We start from the raw sequence: 15991 nt of genomic DNA, 5'->3' as shown, positions 1-15991 counted from the left end.
CATGTCCACCAAACTGTTGTCCAGCAGAGTGGTAGGAGTGATGTGGCCCTGGCCCAGGGGAGGGATGATGGCAAAAGGGGACATGGAAGGGGAGATGCCACTCAAAGCGCTCCCACATCTCACCCGTTGCCCCCCCCTCTCAACCTGGTACCTGCAATGCTGCCTCCTCTCCAGGTGGCTGACTCTGCCCCTGCACAGGTGCAGGTGGAGCAGTCTTTGGAAGGGCCCTCGTGGGCTCCAGAACCCAGAGGACGTAGGCCCAAAGCATCTAAGCAGTCAGGGCATGAACATGAGCAACCTGCCACTACATCTGCTGCAGCCACAGGGGATGCACAACGTAGAAGTAGTTGTAAGAGAAAGGCGAAGGTTTTGTGAGCACAAAGGGTATGCACAAGGGTGTTTGACAGACTGTCATGTTTTTCATTTATATTTAGTTTTTGTTAGTGACATTAAATTTTATGATTGTCTCCACTACTGCCACGTCTTGCCCATTCTTGACTGGCTTTTGTGATAGGGCCCTTTCATGAGGTTCACCATGAACGGCGACACTTGGGTCACATTACAGTGGGTGTATGTGTAGTTGCAGGACTGTTTTGTGCAGGGAGGGGTGGGCGGCCGGGTGTGGGTGCTGCTCTTTCCAGGTGGTGTGAGGACTGGACTGTTCACGTTTTCTGATGTTAGGAGAACCGTTCACATATCAGTGACTCCCTGGCCTCATGAGCAGCCAGGTGAGCCGCTGCTCTGCCTGTGGGTTCCTCCTTCTTCTCCTCCTCCTCCTCCACCACGATGTGGGTGGCAAATGTGGATAGGGCCTCCTCAAGCGGCACCCCTCTGTTGTTGCCCTCCTGCGCTCTTGTGCATGTGCCTGTGGCGCAGCACTGTGTTGTGGAGCTCCAAGTGGCGGAGGTGGATGCCGTGCCTGGCCGAGGCTGGTGATGTTGCTCGTCCTCGAATGCAGTGGTGCCCCCCCATCCTGACAGTGTGAGTTTGAGGTGGTTCACAAAATAGTTAAATATGTGTGAGCAGAAGAATTTTGAGTGGAAAGTAAGAATTTGCAGTGAGAACACAAAGATCTCGCAGCCAAAACTTTGTCTGAAAGAACTGAGTGCCCTGCTGCAATAAGTGACCTTTGCTCCCCATCTGTCATAGGAACATAGGAACAGAAGTAGGCCATTCAGCCCCTCATGCCTGCTCCGCCATTTGATAAGATCATGGCTGATCTGTGATCTAGATCCATATACCTGCCTTTGGCCCATATCCCTTAATACCTTTGGTTGCCAAAAAGCTATCTATCTCACATTTAAATTTAGCAATTGAACTAGTATCAATTGCCGTTTGCGGAAGAGAGTTCCAAACCTCTACCACCCTTTGTGTGTAGAAATATTTTCTAATCTCACTCCTGAAAGGTCTGGCTCTAATTTTTAGACTGTCAAATAAGCATTTGAATGTCCCACTGGCTGCTGGCTGAAACACATCTGTTGCAACATGGAGTGTTTCCCACAGCACGGGAAATATGCTGAGGAAGCTTCAAAATCGCACCCCTGCCTCAATGTGGAGAAAATTAAGTAGTTCAACTACTTAAACTATCTGAACAACTATGTCAAGTATCATCCCGCCGGGTTTATTTGCATTCGGGAGGCGCGCGTGCACCCAGACGCGTCATCGGGGAACCTGGAAGTCTGCGGGTTGGAGCCGAGTTCCGAACCCGAACGGGATTTCCCCGATTTACGGAGCCCCAACGCACCCGCCATTTCCTGGCAAAATTGAGCCCATAGTCCGGTTGATGGCAATAGTCCTGATCCAGTATCTGAGTTGTGGTCGAGGAGCAGGGCCTATCCATTGGCCAAATTCAAGTCTGTCTAATGTTCATTATACTGGTCAAAGGTCTGAGGCCTTCAGGTTGCCGGTAGACTGGGCCTACTATGAGATTGGGCTTATGTGCTGCTAGGCACCTGGTGGGCCTGGAAAGCTAGGCTGCTGATGGCCCAGGGCTGCCTGGCTGATCATCCATGACTGTCTGTCAGCTGGTGATCTAGGGCAACTTGGTAGCTGGTGGTACCTGGAACTGCAATTCTGGGCTGCTTTGTTGCTGGTGGTCCAATGCTGCCTGGCTGCCAATGAGCAGAGCTCTCTATTAGTGTATAGATCTGCTAGGAGGTCAGGTTCCAGGGACTGCTTTAGCTGCAGACCTCCAGTATATGACGTGACTTTAGCAGTGGATAAGGAAATGCTTTAGAAGTCAGATGTGTGGGCGGAAGAACTGGAGTTCTTAGCAGCAGAGCTCCTCCTTCTCTGCTGCTGTGGGAATAACATTTGCACTGCCAGTGTTTTTTGCTGACAATGGGTGCACAATTATGCTTGAAGAAAACTAGCGCTTGAAGAGAGAAACTGCTGATTTAAAAGTAATCTCACCAAGAAATATCTGAGCTTTCTTTCAGGCTCCACTCCAATCCTTCCAAGAAAATTGGTGGAATGGAATGGAGGCTGAAGCGATACAGAAGCGTGGCTCGCGCCATTGGATGGTAGTGGATATGAACTCTGATTTTGTGATCCTGTAAAGATTGCGTCGGGCATTTCCATGCCTGAAACATGGGAATGAGCTGCACTGAATCTTGTGATATAAGGCCTGCTCTTTTATTTGACTAGGCTACCTGTACATGGAAAACCAATGAGGGTGCTTGCCTTTATAGGGACGACATTTGTCTTCTGTTCAAAGAAACATTTTCTCTGCTGTACAGCAGCTGCAAGGATCAATGTGGGCAAAACTGCCCCTTTCAGCAGTGAAGCTTTGGAGGTCCTGTTGCAGGAGGTGCAACAAAAAAGAACAACTTTTTGAGATGGCTACCATTTTGCAAAGGCAGCAACACAAGCTGCATGGAAAGAAGTGCCAGAGCAGGTCAACACCATCTCCCAGGTCCAGCAGATGCGGATGTAAATGTGGAAGAAGTTTTCAAGCAGCTGCAGAAGTGCCAAGACACATGGACTCTCCTCTGCAAGCCTACTTTTACGGTTGACTCATGCTATGCTCGCCAACCCTTTTCAAAATTATGACGTGGAGATGCCGGTGATGGACTGGGGTGGACAAATGTGAGGAGTCTTACAACACCAGGTTATAGTCCAACAGCTTTATTTAAAATCACAAGCTTTCGGAGGCTTCCTCCTTCGTCAGGTGAGTGTGGGATTCCATAAAAGGCACAGCATATATAGTCAGAGAACAATGCCTGGTGATTACAGATAATCTTTCCAACTGCCCGTTATCAAGGCAATCAAAGGAGTTGAATAGTGTTCAGACAGAGAAACATTACATACAAGACTACTGAATACACAAACGGTCAGAACACAAAGACAGAGAGAGAGAGAGAAACATCCGAAATGCAGAGAAAGAGAGAGAATGACCAGTTGTATTAAAAACAGATAACTTTTTTTGCTGGTGGGGTTACATGTAGCGTGACATGAACCCAAGATCCCGGTTGAGGCCGTCCTCATGGGTGCGGAACTTGGCTATCAATTTCTGCTCGACGATTTTGCGTTGTCGTGTGTCTCGAAGGCCGCCTTGGAGAACGCTTACCCGAAGGTCGGAGGCTGAATGTCCTTGACTGCTGAAGTGTTCCCCGACTGGGAGGGAACCCTCCTGTCTGGCGATTGTTGCGCGGTGTCCGTTCATCCGTTGTCGCAGTGTCTGCATGGTCTTGCCGATGTACCGTGCTCCGGGGCATCCTTTCCTGCAACGTATGAGGTAGACAACGTTGGCCGAGTCACAGGAGTATGAACCATGTACCTGGTGGGTGGTGTCCTCTCGTGTGATGGTGGTATCTGTATCGACGATCTGGCATGTCTTGCAGAGGTTGCCGTGGCAGGGTTGTGTGGTGTCGTGGACGCTGTTCTCTTGAAAGCTGGGTAATTTGCTGCGAACGATGGTCTGTTTGAGGTTAGGTCGCTGTTTGAAGGCGAGTAGTGGAGGCGTGGGGATGGCCTTAGCGAGGTGTTCGTTGTCATCAATGACATGTTGAAGGCTGCGAAGAACATGGCGTAGTTTCTCCGCTCCGGGGAAATACTGGACGACGAAGGGTACTCTGTTGGTTGTGTCCCGTGTTTGTCTTCCGAGGAGGTCTATGCGATTTTTCGCTGTGGCCCGTCGGAACTGTCGAGTCTATGCGATTTTTCGCTGTGGCCCGTCGGAAGTTCCGACGGGCCACAGCGAAAAATCGCATAGACTCGACAGTTCCGACGGACCACAGCGAAAAATCGCATAGACTCGACAGTTCCGACGGACCACAGCGAAAAATCGCATAGACTCAACAGTTCCGACGGGCCACAGCGAAAAATCGCATAGACCTCCTCAGAAGACAAACACGGGACACAACCAACAGAGTACCCTTCGTCGTCCAGTACTTCCCCGGAGCCTTCAACATGTCATTGATGACGACGAACACCTCGCTAAGGCCATCCCCACGCCTCCACTACTCGCCTTCAAACAGCCACCTAACTTCAAACAGACCATAGTTCGCAGCAAATTACCCAGCATTCAGCAGAACAGCGTCCACGACACCACACAACCCTGCCACGGCAACCTCTGCAAGACATGCCAGATCATCGACACAGATACCACCATCACACGAGAGGACACCACCCACCAGGTACATGGTTCATACTCCTGCGACTTGCAGGAAAGGATGCCCCCGGAGCAGGGTACATCGGCAAGACCATGCAGACACTGCGACAACGGATGAACGGACACCGCGCAACAATCGCCAGACAGGAGGGTTCCCTCCCAGTCGGGGAACACTTCAGCAGTCAAGGACATTCAGCCTCCGATCTTCGGGTAAGCGTTCTCCAAGGCGGCCTTCGAGACACATGACAACGCAAAATCGTCGAGCAGAAATTGATAGCCAAGTTCCGCACCCATGAGGACGGCCTCAACCGGGATCTTGGGTTCATGTCACGCTACATGTAACCCCACCAGCAAAAAAAGTTATCTGTTTTTAATACAACTGGTCATTCTCTCTCTCTGCCTTTCGGATGTTTTTCTCTCTCTCTCTCTGTCTTTGTGTTCTGACCGTTTGTGTATTCAGTAGTCTTGTATGTAATGTTTCTCTGTCTGAACACTATTCAACTCCTTTGATTGCCTTGATAACGGGCAGTTGGAAAGATTATCCGTAATCAGCAGGCGTTGTTCTCTGACTATTATATATGCTGTACCTTTTATGGAATCCCACACTCACCTGACGAAGGAGGAAGCCTCCGAAAGCTTGTGATTTTAAATAAAGCTGTTGGACTATAACCTGGTGTTGTAAGACTCCTTACATTTTTCAAAATGAAACTTTGAATGAGAGTGCCAGTGAGCAAAGCTGAGTGCATGTTCAAGTCCACTAACCAGCTGTTATAATAACCAGCTGAAAATCTCTGGGTGGAGTGATACAGAACTCCAGCACTGTTGATTAAAGTCAAGGAGGCCGATTTTAGGATGGCCGAACAGGTGTGTTCGGGGCGGGGGAGCTCCTAAAATGGGGGAATCCCGGAGCGGGTCTGGAGCCTGGCGGGACTCCCACCAGCAATTAAAGCCGGAAGGATGACAATTTAAATACTTACTTTCCTAATTGAGGTACTTGACAGACCTCATTGACAGGAGATTTTGGCAGGGGTGCAATTTTCATGGATCCTCGGCGTGTTTCCCGTGCTGTGGGAAACACTCCCTGTTGGAGCAGACGTGTTTCAGTCAGCGGGAGATGCAAAGGACTTTTTAACAGTCTGGGAGAATACCTCATTTATTGCAGCAGGGCACTCTGTCACTTCAGACAAAGTTTTGGCTGCAACACCTTTGTCTTTCCACTCAAAATTATTAATTTATACCCTAAACTCTGCTGTGCAAACACATTTACCTACTTTGCGGACCCCCTCAAACTCACACTGTCAGGATGGGGGGGCGCCATGGCTGCATTCATCACTTCATCCAAGATGAGCAACATCACCAGTCATGCCGTCCACCTCCACCACGTGGAGCTCCACAACACAGTGCTGCGCCACAGGCACCTGCACAAAATAGTCGTGCAACTACACATACACCCACTGTAGGGTAACCCAGTGGTTGGCATCAAGTGTGGGTGTTCATGGAGAACCTCATGAAAGGGACTTATTGCACAAGCCAGTCAAGAAGGGCCAAGACTTGGCAGTAGTGGTAACAATATAATATTTAATGTGAGTTGAACCAAAATCAAATATAAATAAAAAACGTGACAAACTGTCAAACACCCTTGTGCTCAAAATCTTTGCCTTACGCTTCCTACTACTCATTCGTGATGCATCACCTATGGCTGCAGCAGAGGTAGTGGCAGGTTGGGTGAGGGTGACCGTGAAAGAGATGTATCAGAGGGTGAGTATGGGACAGAGCCATGAGATTGTATGAGGATTTAGTTGAGTGGTAGTGGTTGGATGAGTACTGGGGAGGTGAGGAAGTGCAGGTAAGTTTAGGATGAGGTTTGAGTGGGTGTGCGGAGTGATGTGATAGAGTAGTGTTGGCAGTGCAGAAGGAGTTGTGAAGTGGGGGCGGTGATGTGGAAGACTGAGTGTCGAAGAATGAGTAAGTGTGCTCACTTTGGCTGACCTAGTTAGGTCATTGAAGCGCTTTCTGCACTGTATCCAGGTGCGGGATATGTTGCTGGTGCTGCTGACCTCCTCTGCCACCTCGAGCCAGGCTTTCTTGGTGGCAGAGTCGGGCCACTTCCTCCCGTCCGCTGGGTAGAAGATCTCTCTCCTCTTGCTCACCCCATCCAGTAAGACCTGGAGTGAGGCATCATTAAACCTGGGAGCAGCCTTTCCCCTGGGCTGTTCCATGCTGTACTTTTGGCTGCTTGCTGCAGGAGCAGCATTGGAGGACTGCCCCTTTTAAATAGGGCTCCTCCAGCCTTCAGCCTGTGATGCGTGTGCGCAGTCTGCCCACTGTGCAGGTTTCCAATGGCAAACCCGGAAGCCAAGGTAAGTGGCTTCAATTTACTTGTAATCGCGTGGTGAACCCACCGATTTTTACAGTCGACCTCCCGCTGCCAACCTGCCTCCCTGGTAATATCGGTGCCAAAGTGTCATGAGGGGGAACAAATTCCAGACTCAAAATCCCTTAGACAATAAGGTGTTAATAACAGGGCTGGACTATAATGCTTTATGAGCTTCCTGTTTATTAATTCATTACATTTCTTGTGTATATGTGTATGTATGTTTGTGATTGTCTTGTATTATGTGTACAGTATCTGGATTTTAATGTACTATAGTTGTAAGGTACATGTATGGGGATATGCTTATACAGATGAGCTACTGCATTTCCTTTATTCTGAGACTTGGCTGCAAACAGGCAAATTAAAAGTACTGTATTGACATTCTTAAGAATTAAAAAAAAAAGTAGCCTCATTTAAAATACAGTATATTTCTTTTCAGGTTCTTTAAGGTGGGTGGGGGGGGGTTACCATGCCATGAATTGTTTCCTCAATGAGAGAATGGGCTGGTGATTTATTCCTATTTGTAACTGGTAGTAGAAGTCTATGCAAATTCCTTGGAATGATTTAATAGGGTGTTTTCCCCTCTCCCTCGTAGGGAAGTGCCTGGTCTCTGCTCAGTGTCCTCAAGAACACCTAGGTGAGATTGGGAAGTTCCCATAGAGTTGCCAATCATCCAGGAATTAAAAATTAATCTCCTGGACACTGCTGTGAGCATCCCAGGAGAAAAATCATAGGAGCATTAAAACATTTTTTTTTGTTTTCTTTGAACACTTTCCTTTAATTCTAAAAATATTGGGGGGGGGGGAGGGAAGAAAGGCTGTTTGAGCAGGGTGATTAGAGGCAGGAGGTTATGTGATGAAATCTCCAGGAATATGTCCAACCTGAGTTAGAAACCCTAGGGGAACTCACTTTGTTACAAATGGTTGCTGTTCTAAATCATTGTTCTTTTTCATACCAGTTGAAATCTTATTCCCCACAAACCAAAAGCTATGCCCAAATGATCTTTGGCCTTGATGTCAGTTAAGTTGATTTCACTATGTATAAATTTTGTTTAAATTTCATCTTTCCTTACCCTCCTACAGCATTGTGCCAGACCATATCCAGGCATATTCCACAGAAATGGAACTGGAATTGGGGAAGGTAAAAGGTGAAGAAGTGATGATGAATGAATCCCCTGAGCAATATGACTACTGGTGTAAGTGGTTATTATAGAAATAAGTCTAGTTATTTAATCATATCATCCCATTTAAACAAAAGTTGTCAGTACAATATGAATAAATTGATTCCTGTGTAAAGTCCTTTGTCAAGGCCTCACCCCCAAATTGTGAAGTACTCGACTGGAATTTTAGTTTACACCAGGTAGAATGTTTGTACAAATAGATTTGTGAGTGGTGAAGCAAGAGCGGTTGTCGTGGTGGGTTTGTTAGAATAAAAAGGGAAGATTAGAATAAAGTAACTTTTTGGAGCGGGGAGAGTTAGAAAGGGTAATTTAATTATAGTATTTTATGTAGCCCATTGGTTTCATTTGATCAACTGCAATTTTTTTTCTTCTACGAATGTCATCTAACTGACAACTGTTGTTATTTGTTTCCTAGTTTGTGAAACATGCCAAGAATACTTCATGGACGAGTGTGCTCTTCATGGATGCCCAGTATTTGTTGCTGATACGCCTATACCCGTAGGTACACCAGGCAGGGCAGCCCTCACAGTTCCTGCTGGAGTAGCAGTTGTGAAAGAACCTGGAGGGGAGATTGATGTTCGCTGTTTGGATGCCATCATTCCAAGAGGAAGGATATTTGGACCATATGAAGGAGAAGTGTGTCAAACCGATAAGTCATCTGGGTTTTTCTCATGGCTGGTATGTGCTTTCCATACTTAAAAAAGAGAAGGCACGAACTTTGCAGTGTGTTATGATGCAGCACTACATCAAGGTGGGGGGGGGCTTTGGCAGTTGAACGTTGCCATATCTGAAAGAGCAGAATTATTTCCAGATTTTTCACGAATAGTAATGTGGCACTGCTTTTTTTTTAATTAAGTATTATACAACTTTCGACCAGAATAACACTATAGGTACATTTTGTGAGGTGAGGTACATGATGGGAGTGTAGAACATAGAATTGGGCACAGAGATTAGAACACTGAATTGAGCACTCTGACCTTCTTTCCGATCTGCATTCCCATTGAATGAGAGTCCATGCCAAGAACCTTTGAAAATTTAACCTAATGTATAATTGACTGCTTTTGGAGTGCAAAAGAGGCTGGAATAGTTCTACCTCACAATAGCATTCCCTATATATCTTTTGCTGAGAGTGAAAATAAAGGGTGAATATTACTTAATGGAAACGTATTTAGTGGACATGAGAGGGGAATTTGGTGCAAAAAAGCATGTGTGTAAATGGGGGTGGAGACCAAAGTATACACTGAGCAGGCAAGGGGTGGAATGTTGGCAGATGTGGAGCAGGAGGAGAAGAGATACAGATGCACTCGGAATTAATGGGGGATTTGGGTGCACATGGAGGGAGAACTTGGGCAACTGGGCATGATGGATAGGAGGGATATGGTCTTGAAGACAAATAGAATAATTGCCGAATAAAATAGAGGGAATCAAAGAAAAGGTAAAAAAGTTCAGAACAAAACCCCTACTGTTCGCAAAGGGTGGTGTGGACCCACAAAACAAATCAGGAAGTACAGGAATAGAAAGTCCCGTATAGAGAGGTAATCAAAAAAGACACCCACACACCTTCCTGAAGTGGAATCAAAGGAAGGCTGTATTTACGAACAAGGATAGCACATCGAGAAGGGGACCACACTGCATGAACTTTCCCTGTTTTCAATGGAAGGAATATGTAATCCTCTTTGATTGTTCTTTCATAACCTCTCAATCCAGGTGGAGCAAAAGGCTTTTCCTGATTTACGTTCTCTTCCTTTCTACTGTTTTAAATCTTGTCTGGTGCCCCATATTGAAGCCCAAATGGGGAGTCCTAACACAGTTCGAAGTGGGTTGGGCTTAACTGTAAGATCAATGATCACCTCAGCTTCATTCAAAATCATAGCCCAAAATTTTTAAGGTGTAGACATGTCAACAAAATGTGTGAGGGTGCTGACCTCGCCCCATTTCCTCCAATGCACTTTGGGAAGTTCCAGTCACCAGTAGTGCAGATAAATTGGTGTATTGTAGCTCCTATACAGAATCTTTAATTGCCTATCACTGAGGCAGTTATGTGTTTAAATTCAACAAATGGCATGGCATATAGCCTTCCAATCCCCATCTTAAATCTGTTCTGCTCTTCCAAAGGCCATTGCTTAGTTTTCTATAACTAATGCCTGCTATACTCCACCATATTCCTCATTCTCCCAATTGATCCTAGGGATAGCTTGATAATTGATATCAAAATTTAATTTTTTTTTTGCTTGTATTTGTAATTTATTTAATTGAAAAGGATTGGCTTGGGGGGACATCTATATTTACCACTGTCTTATTCCTACAGAATTTTTTTTGAACAGTTTAAAGGAAGAAGGGGAAATCTGCCTAAAACTGTTAATGATTGATTCAATGCAGGACTGCTGTTTTAAGAGTTGTAGGTTGAAACCACCACATTGTATTGATCAAATCTTTTTTTTAATGTCAAGCTATATTAATGTTTTTTTTTGTTATTTCAGATACTTGGCAAGAATAACACGTACAAGTCCATTGATGGCACAGATGAGACCAAAGCCAATTGGATGAGGTGAGTTAGGGACTCTGGCCAAAACTGCTGCTACTTTTAGTTTGAGTATAGAGGGAAGGGGAAAGAGGGTTTCAACCTGAAACCTAGAAATGCAAGTAAGTGTATCTTTTCTAGATCATCACCAGGAATATTGCTCTGATTGTAACACTTTATGAACCAGAATTGAAGGGACTTGGTCTCCTTTTAAAATAATAAAGCTAAAGTCATCCCGACTTGGAAATATATCGCCGTTCCTTCATCATCGCTGGGTCCAAATCCTGGAACTCCCTTCCTAACAGCACTGTGAGAGAACCTTCACCACACAGACTGCAGCGGTTCAAGAAGGCAGCTCACTACCACCTTCTCAAGGGCAATTAGGGATGGGCAATAAATGCTGCCTTGCTAGCGAAGTCCACATCCCATTAAAGAATAAAAAAAAGATATATTTTAAAAATATAAAATCATTTTACTATTTTTTTTATACATTTAATTTGATGATACAGGCCCAGACAGTTCAATAGATGTAGCTAATGTTGCTGCTTGATTCATCCACCAATAGCGTGCATTTTAGTTCACAATGAAGTGCCCTCATTCAGGCTGAATTGAGCAATCTCACTGCCAAAGGAAAGACAAATTTGAAAACGTCTCGAGTTGGGATTGAAATTCCACCCTCTTGGTCAAGAATCCAGAGTTCAGACATTATATTTATGATGAGAGCTTATAGTTTTTAAGCACTGATTGTACGTTATTTATTTCTTTTTGTTTTGTTGTAGGTATGTAGTTATATCAAGAGAAGAGAATGAACAGAACCTCATGGCGTTCCAGCACAATGAGAAGATTTATTTCCGAGTCTGTAGGGACATTCACCCTGGAGAGAGGCTGAGAATCTGGTACAGTGATGATTACATGAAACGTCTCCATGCAACTACACAGGACACTGTGGACAGAAGCCTCCTAATTGGTAAGTGCTTTGTTCAATGAAAGTAAACAGAATCAGTTGGAATCTATAACCAGGTTCAACGTTTTGGTGGATTAGCACTGTTAAAATATAATTATGTTATTTCTAAAGCTAATGATTTATTGTTTTGGTGGATGAGAATAATAGGAATCATAATTCAAAATTGGTTTAAAAATGTTTTTGCCATGACCCTTTGTTTACTCAGTGAAAGTGGTCCAAACCAGAACCATTGTTATTAGTTCTGGCAGGATAGTAAAGTTCAATGTGATGTAGCAATGTTGGGCATCAGTGCCAGATTTTGTGGGTACTCACAGTGAAATAGTTTAAACTTTTATTCATATAATATCAATTACATAAATTTTAAATATATAAAACTGAAAATCGTCCTTAATACATTGAAAGTGGTGATACATTCAGGGTCCCTTGGACACCGTGTGATAAAACCTTAACACAGGCTCTGGGCTCAATCCAAATAAGATACTTGCAATATTCCCTCTTGTGTCATGAGGTCTGGTTCATGTATGTCAATACGCTATAGTGTTGCCCCCGGAAAGATATCTTGTATTGATCACTGGCTATTAAAGCTGTTATTTCTCAACAATAACAGTTTTTTAGCAGTAGTGTGGCATATAAAAATCAATGATTTTATGTCATGTATCTTGGGGACAGGGGTTTGTAGGTACTGCCAATATTTTATTTTTGTACAAGTTGACAAATACCCCTTTCTTGCCCTTGTCAATAATAAGGTGGGAAAGGCACAGGCTTTTTTTTTGAAGGCTTCTGCAGTAACTGATGGCTGAAAATATCACAGTGCTGCTCAGTTGTAGGAGGATGTTAAAATGACCTGTTACTGATGTAGTTAGTGCAGTTTATAAAAGGATATAAAATGGGGCCTGGTTTATTGAAAACTGATGAATGATGTCAGGCATGTAACTCAAGTCCAGACAGCGAGTGAGTCATTCAGGCCCGACTCAATATTGATTCCTTTTTCCTTGAACCACCAAGTACCATCATGTATCTTGTTTTATACCACAATGACTGAATTTTTAAAATTCTTTTTTATTGAAAATATAAGCAAGCATAATGTCTTTATTCTATTAGGTCTTAACGTAGCAGAAAGCTGTTCCATGCTCTTTGCTGCTGTATACGAAGTGGTATATGGCAGCCAAATTTAGTTCAATATAGAGATGGGCTGATTTGAGTGTAGAGGTAGAAAATTACAAAAAAAATTGTTTTTTTTATAATAATAGTAGTGCTCATGTAAGTGATAGTGGAGCAAAGATTAAACAGTTGCAAGTGGTGTGAGGGAAGGTCATTTAAAAGGCTGTTGTCCTTGGGACTGCACATGCAACAAAAATTGCGAGTTTCAAAAATGATCCACTGCAAATGAAACATTACTCAAAGGTAACATCCAGTCCACATGTGTGGCATAAAGAGAAATAATCCGCAGTTGTTTTATTTGGAAGATTATTTGTCAATTTCAAGAAACAATTTAAACTCAAAATTTCTTGCAAGATTTATATTAAATAACAACTATCGTATGTCCTATGTAACAACAAAATTCGGTAAATATACCTTTTATTATTAATTCCACAGAGAGTGGATCTATACCTTTGAAACATTAGATTATCGAAAAATGTTGTTAGTACAGATTAGTGCAGTCACTAACTAATCGACTTTAATTATTATTTTTTTATTAATTCATTTTAAAGATATAATGAGATAGGGAATGGGACAGTTTCCCCCCCCCTCCCAATACAGAGTTGGTATATCTATATAATAAGTGGGCCAGTGAATAGTTTGGGCATTAAATAAATATTCCAAATTTACCAGCAAAATAAAGGGTTTTGTACCCTACTCACTATTTGGATTAAAGTGACCTGTTACTGAACCTGGTAATTTAGTAATTTTTTCAACAATTGGATTGAGAACATTGCATCAGGGAGCACCTGCTCTTATTCCAGCTGTATATAATATACACTGCAACAATTTTATTGATCAGAGTGGCCTCTGGACCAAAGTTGAACAAATATTGATGTGTTATAGTAGGAAAAAAACATGTGGTATCACATTAATCATGGTGTACCAGGGTAATCGCTACAATATGTTGTTTATTCTGTGGGCACTGTTAAACTGCATATATACAATAGAAGAACTGTAGAATGTGATGCCTGGAGCAAGCTGTGAAATGGCAAATGCATGTCACATTCATTTTAATTGCAATCGCTTATCCTGTTGGAATTAGTAGCAGTAAAAGCATTGACTGTGGAATAATACAGATGGATTTGTGTGATCAGCATTGCTGTAAAGTTGCAACCAGTGTTACTTTTAATCATCTAAACAGCTGCAATAAACTACCACAGCCCAAAGCTATCATCCTTAAAATGGCACCATTGGCATGCAAAATAGTATGTAGCAACATTGACAACAAAACAGACAATGCCACCTGAAAGAAAAATTCTGTCCATTTCCTATAATACCATCTAATATTAACATCTGAAGAGTTCAAGAAACTCACTCGCAGTATAAATAGCACACAGTTGTTTGTTTTACTTAATATTTGTAAATCTGACCATCTTTATTAACCCCTGACTGTCATTTATCAGTTCAGCAATAGGGTTTGCCTTTGTTATATAAGTATAGTAGCTCATCACTGAGAGTTGTGCATTCTTTGGGTATATTTTAACTGTTGTAGATGATCCACTTCAAGAATATGCATCAGTACAATTAACAACATTGTTCTTGTATTTAAATTATATCAATATAAAAGATTGGCTGTTCAGAATCATGCAACAGATAATCTATTTTAAAACTGGCTAGCGATGCCAAAGACCAGAGGTACTGTTGTCACCATTGTGAAAGTCTTTTTATACCTACACACAAAAACATATTTAACCATTCCACATGGGGCCACCAGCATTATATCATTTAACTGTTCAAAAGACTTTGTTTAACATTCATAAAAATAATCATTGCTTAACGTAAACCAAAGTCGAAAATGGAACAAGAGAACAACCCTTCTGTTCAGCGAACACTGTGCATTAAGACATTTTCTAATACTTCTGTATATTTATTTAATTGTACTTTTGAATGCTGGAAATGTTTAATGATGGAGGAAGGTCTGTATTTTGAAAGCTGCAAATTAAATTTAATACCATAAAGATGAATTCAGCCTTTGAATTTTTATCTCAGCTCTTTACTTTTTGAAAATTAATGAAAAAAACTAACTATAGATCATATCTTTCATGCAAATATTTGGACGCCTCAGGAGTCAGATTCAATTGTACGGACATCAATTGTATGTATAACATAGACACTGTGCAAAAGAAGTGATAAGATACTGAGCTTAAGTGCATAGAGAAAATTTATTGCCTCTAATATATTTGTAACTTAAATTTTTCAATGTTCTGTTACTGAATTATAGATTGAAAGAAATTCTATTTATTTGATGTGAAATTCGATCCCCTCTCATAGAACCTTTTTTAAAAATAATCAGCAGTGAGTGTTTTATTATGATGAAAACAAGTATGTACCCAGTTTTTGAAAAAGCATTCAGTGATTTGCAGTGTTGGTGAATCACTATTTTATTCTTATGATTTTAACATCTATTTTAAGTCTGGATGCCTGTCATTGCAGTAAATGCCCCATTCTTTTATTGCAAACATTGCACTTTGTTCCTGCACAGCTTGGTAATCATTTCCATTTGCCATGCTTATCCCATGCATATCTTCAAAATGGTACACTCTTCAGATTTGTATTTTAAATGTATTCCCTTTGTAGCTTGTTGCATGTATTGTCAACTTTATTATTAAAATTACGCAAGAGTATGGGCATAATGAGTGATTTTAAACTTATATGACCTATGTGAGTGTTATGCCTTTATAAAGCAAAATGTATAACTTTTTTTTTCAAAAATACTTTCACTGTGTTGTGTGAAATTAAGACACCCAGTAGTAGTTAGCATTAACAAAACACATGAACTGTGTTAAAGCACCTACAAGAAAGCTCCAGAAATTAAAATTAAAAGAAAGTTTTAACAAAATTGTATATTAGAAAAATGATCAATGTTTTGGAGCATGTTAGAGACTATGATGTACTTTTGGGATTAGATGACATTGCAAACCTATCCAGTTTTGTTGTCATGAAAATCTGTTGTGGTATGTTTTTCCCCGTAAGTTGCATTGAAATATTACACCAATATCACTTGCAGTTTAGATCACATAGTACAATGACCCTTCATCTGAAATCACATTATTTGATTGTGGTAGCCTATACCCCTTTGCTATTTGGCATCAACACCCTTTGCCAGAAAAAACAAAAAGTGCCAAAAATGGAACAAA

The 15991-nt window shown here is 42.3% G+C and overlaps 1 protein-coding gene across 4 annotated transcripts in view; it reads left to right on the top strand.

The window, feature by feature from the left end:
- Window positions 1–15991, top strand: part of prdm11 (PR domain containing 11) — a 125551-nt gene that overhangs the window by 41742 nt on the left and 67818 nt on the right. For all 4 annotated transcript variants that reach the window (XM_067993652.1, XM_067993649.1, XM_067993650.1 and 1 more), the window contains 4 exons: window positions 8069–8181; window positions 8582–8844; window positions 10647–10714; window positions 11467–11654. In XM_067993652.1, coding sequence (XP_067849753.1) covers window positions 8069–8181; window positions 8582–8844; window positions 10647–10714; window positions 11467–11654 — 632 coding nt within the window. The remainder of the gene's footprint in view (window positions 1–8068; window positions 8182–8581; window positions 8845–10646; window positions 10715–11466; window positions 11655–15991) is intronic.

This window comes from Heptranchias perlo, chromosome 12, assembly GCF_035084215.1.
Source record: "Heptranchias perlo isolate sHepPer1 chromosome 12, sHepPer1.hap1, whole genome shotgun sequence".
Classification (NCBI taxonomy): Eukaryota; Metazoa; Chordata; class Chondrichthyes; order Hexanchiformes; family Hexanchidae; genus Heptranchias; species Heptranchias perlo.
Note: the sequence above shows the minus strand (reverse complement) of the source record. Positions and strands in the feature narration are given on the sequence as shown.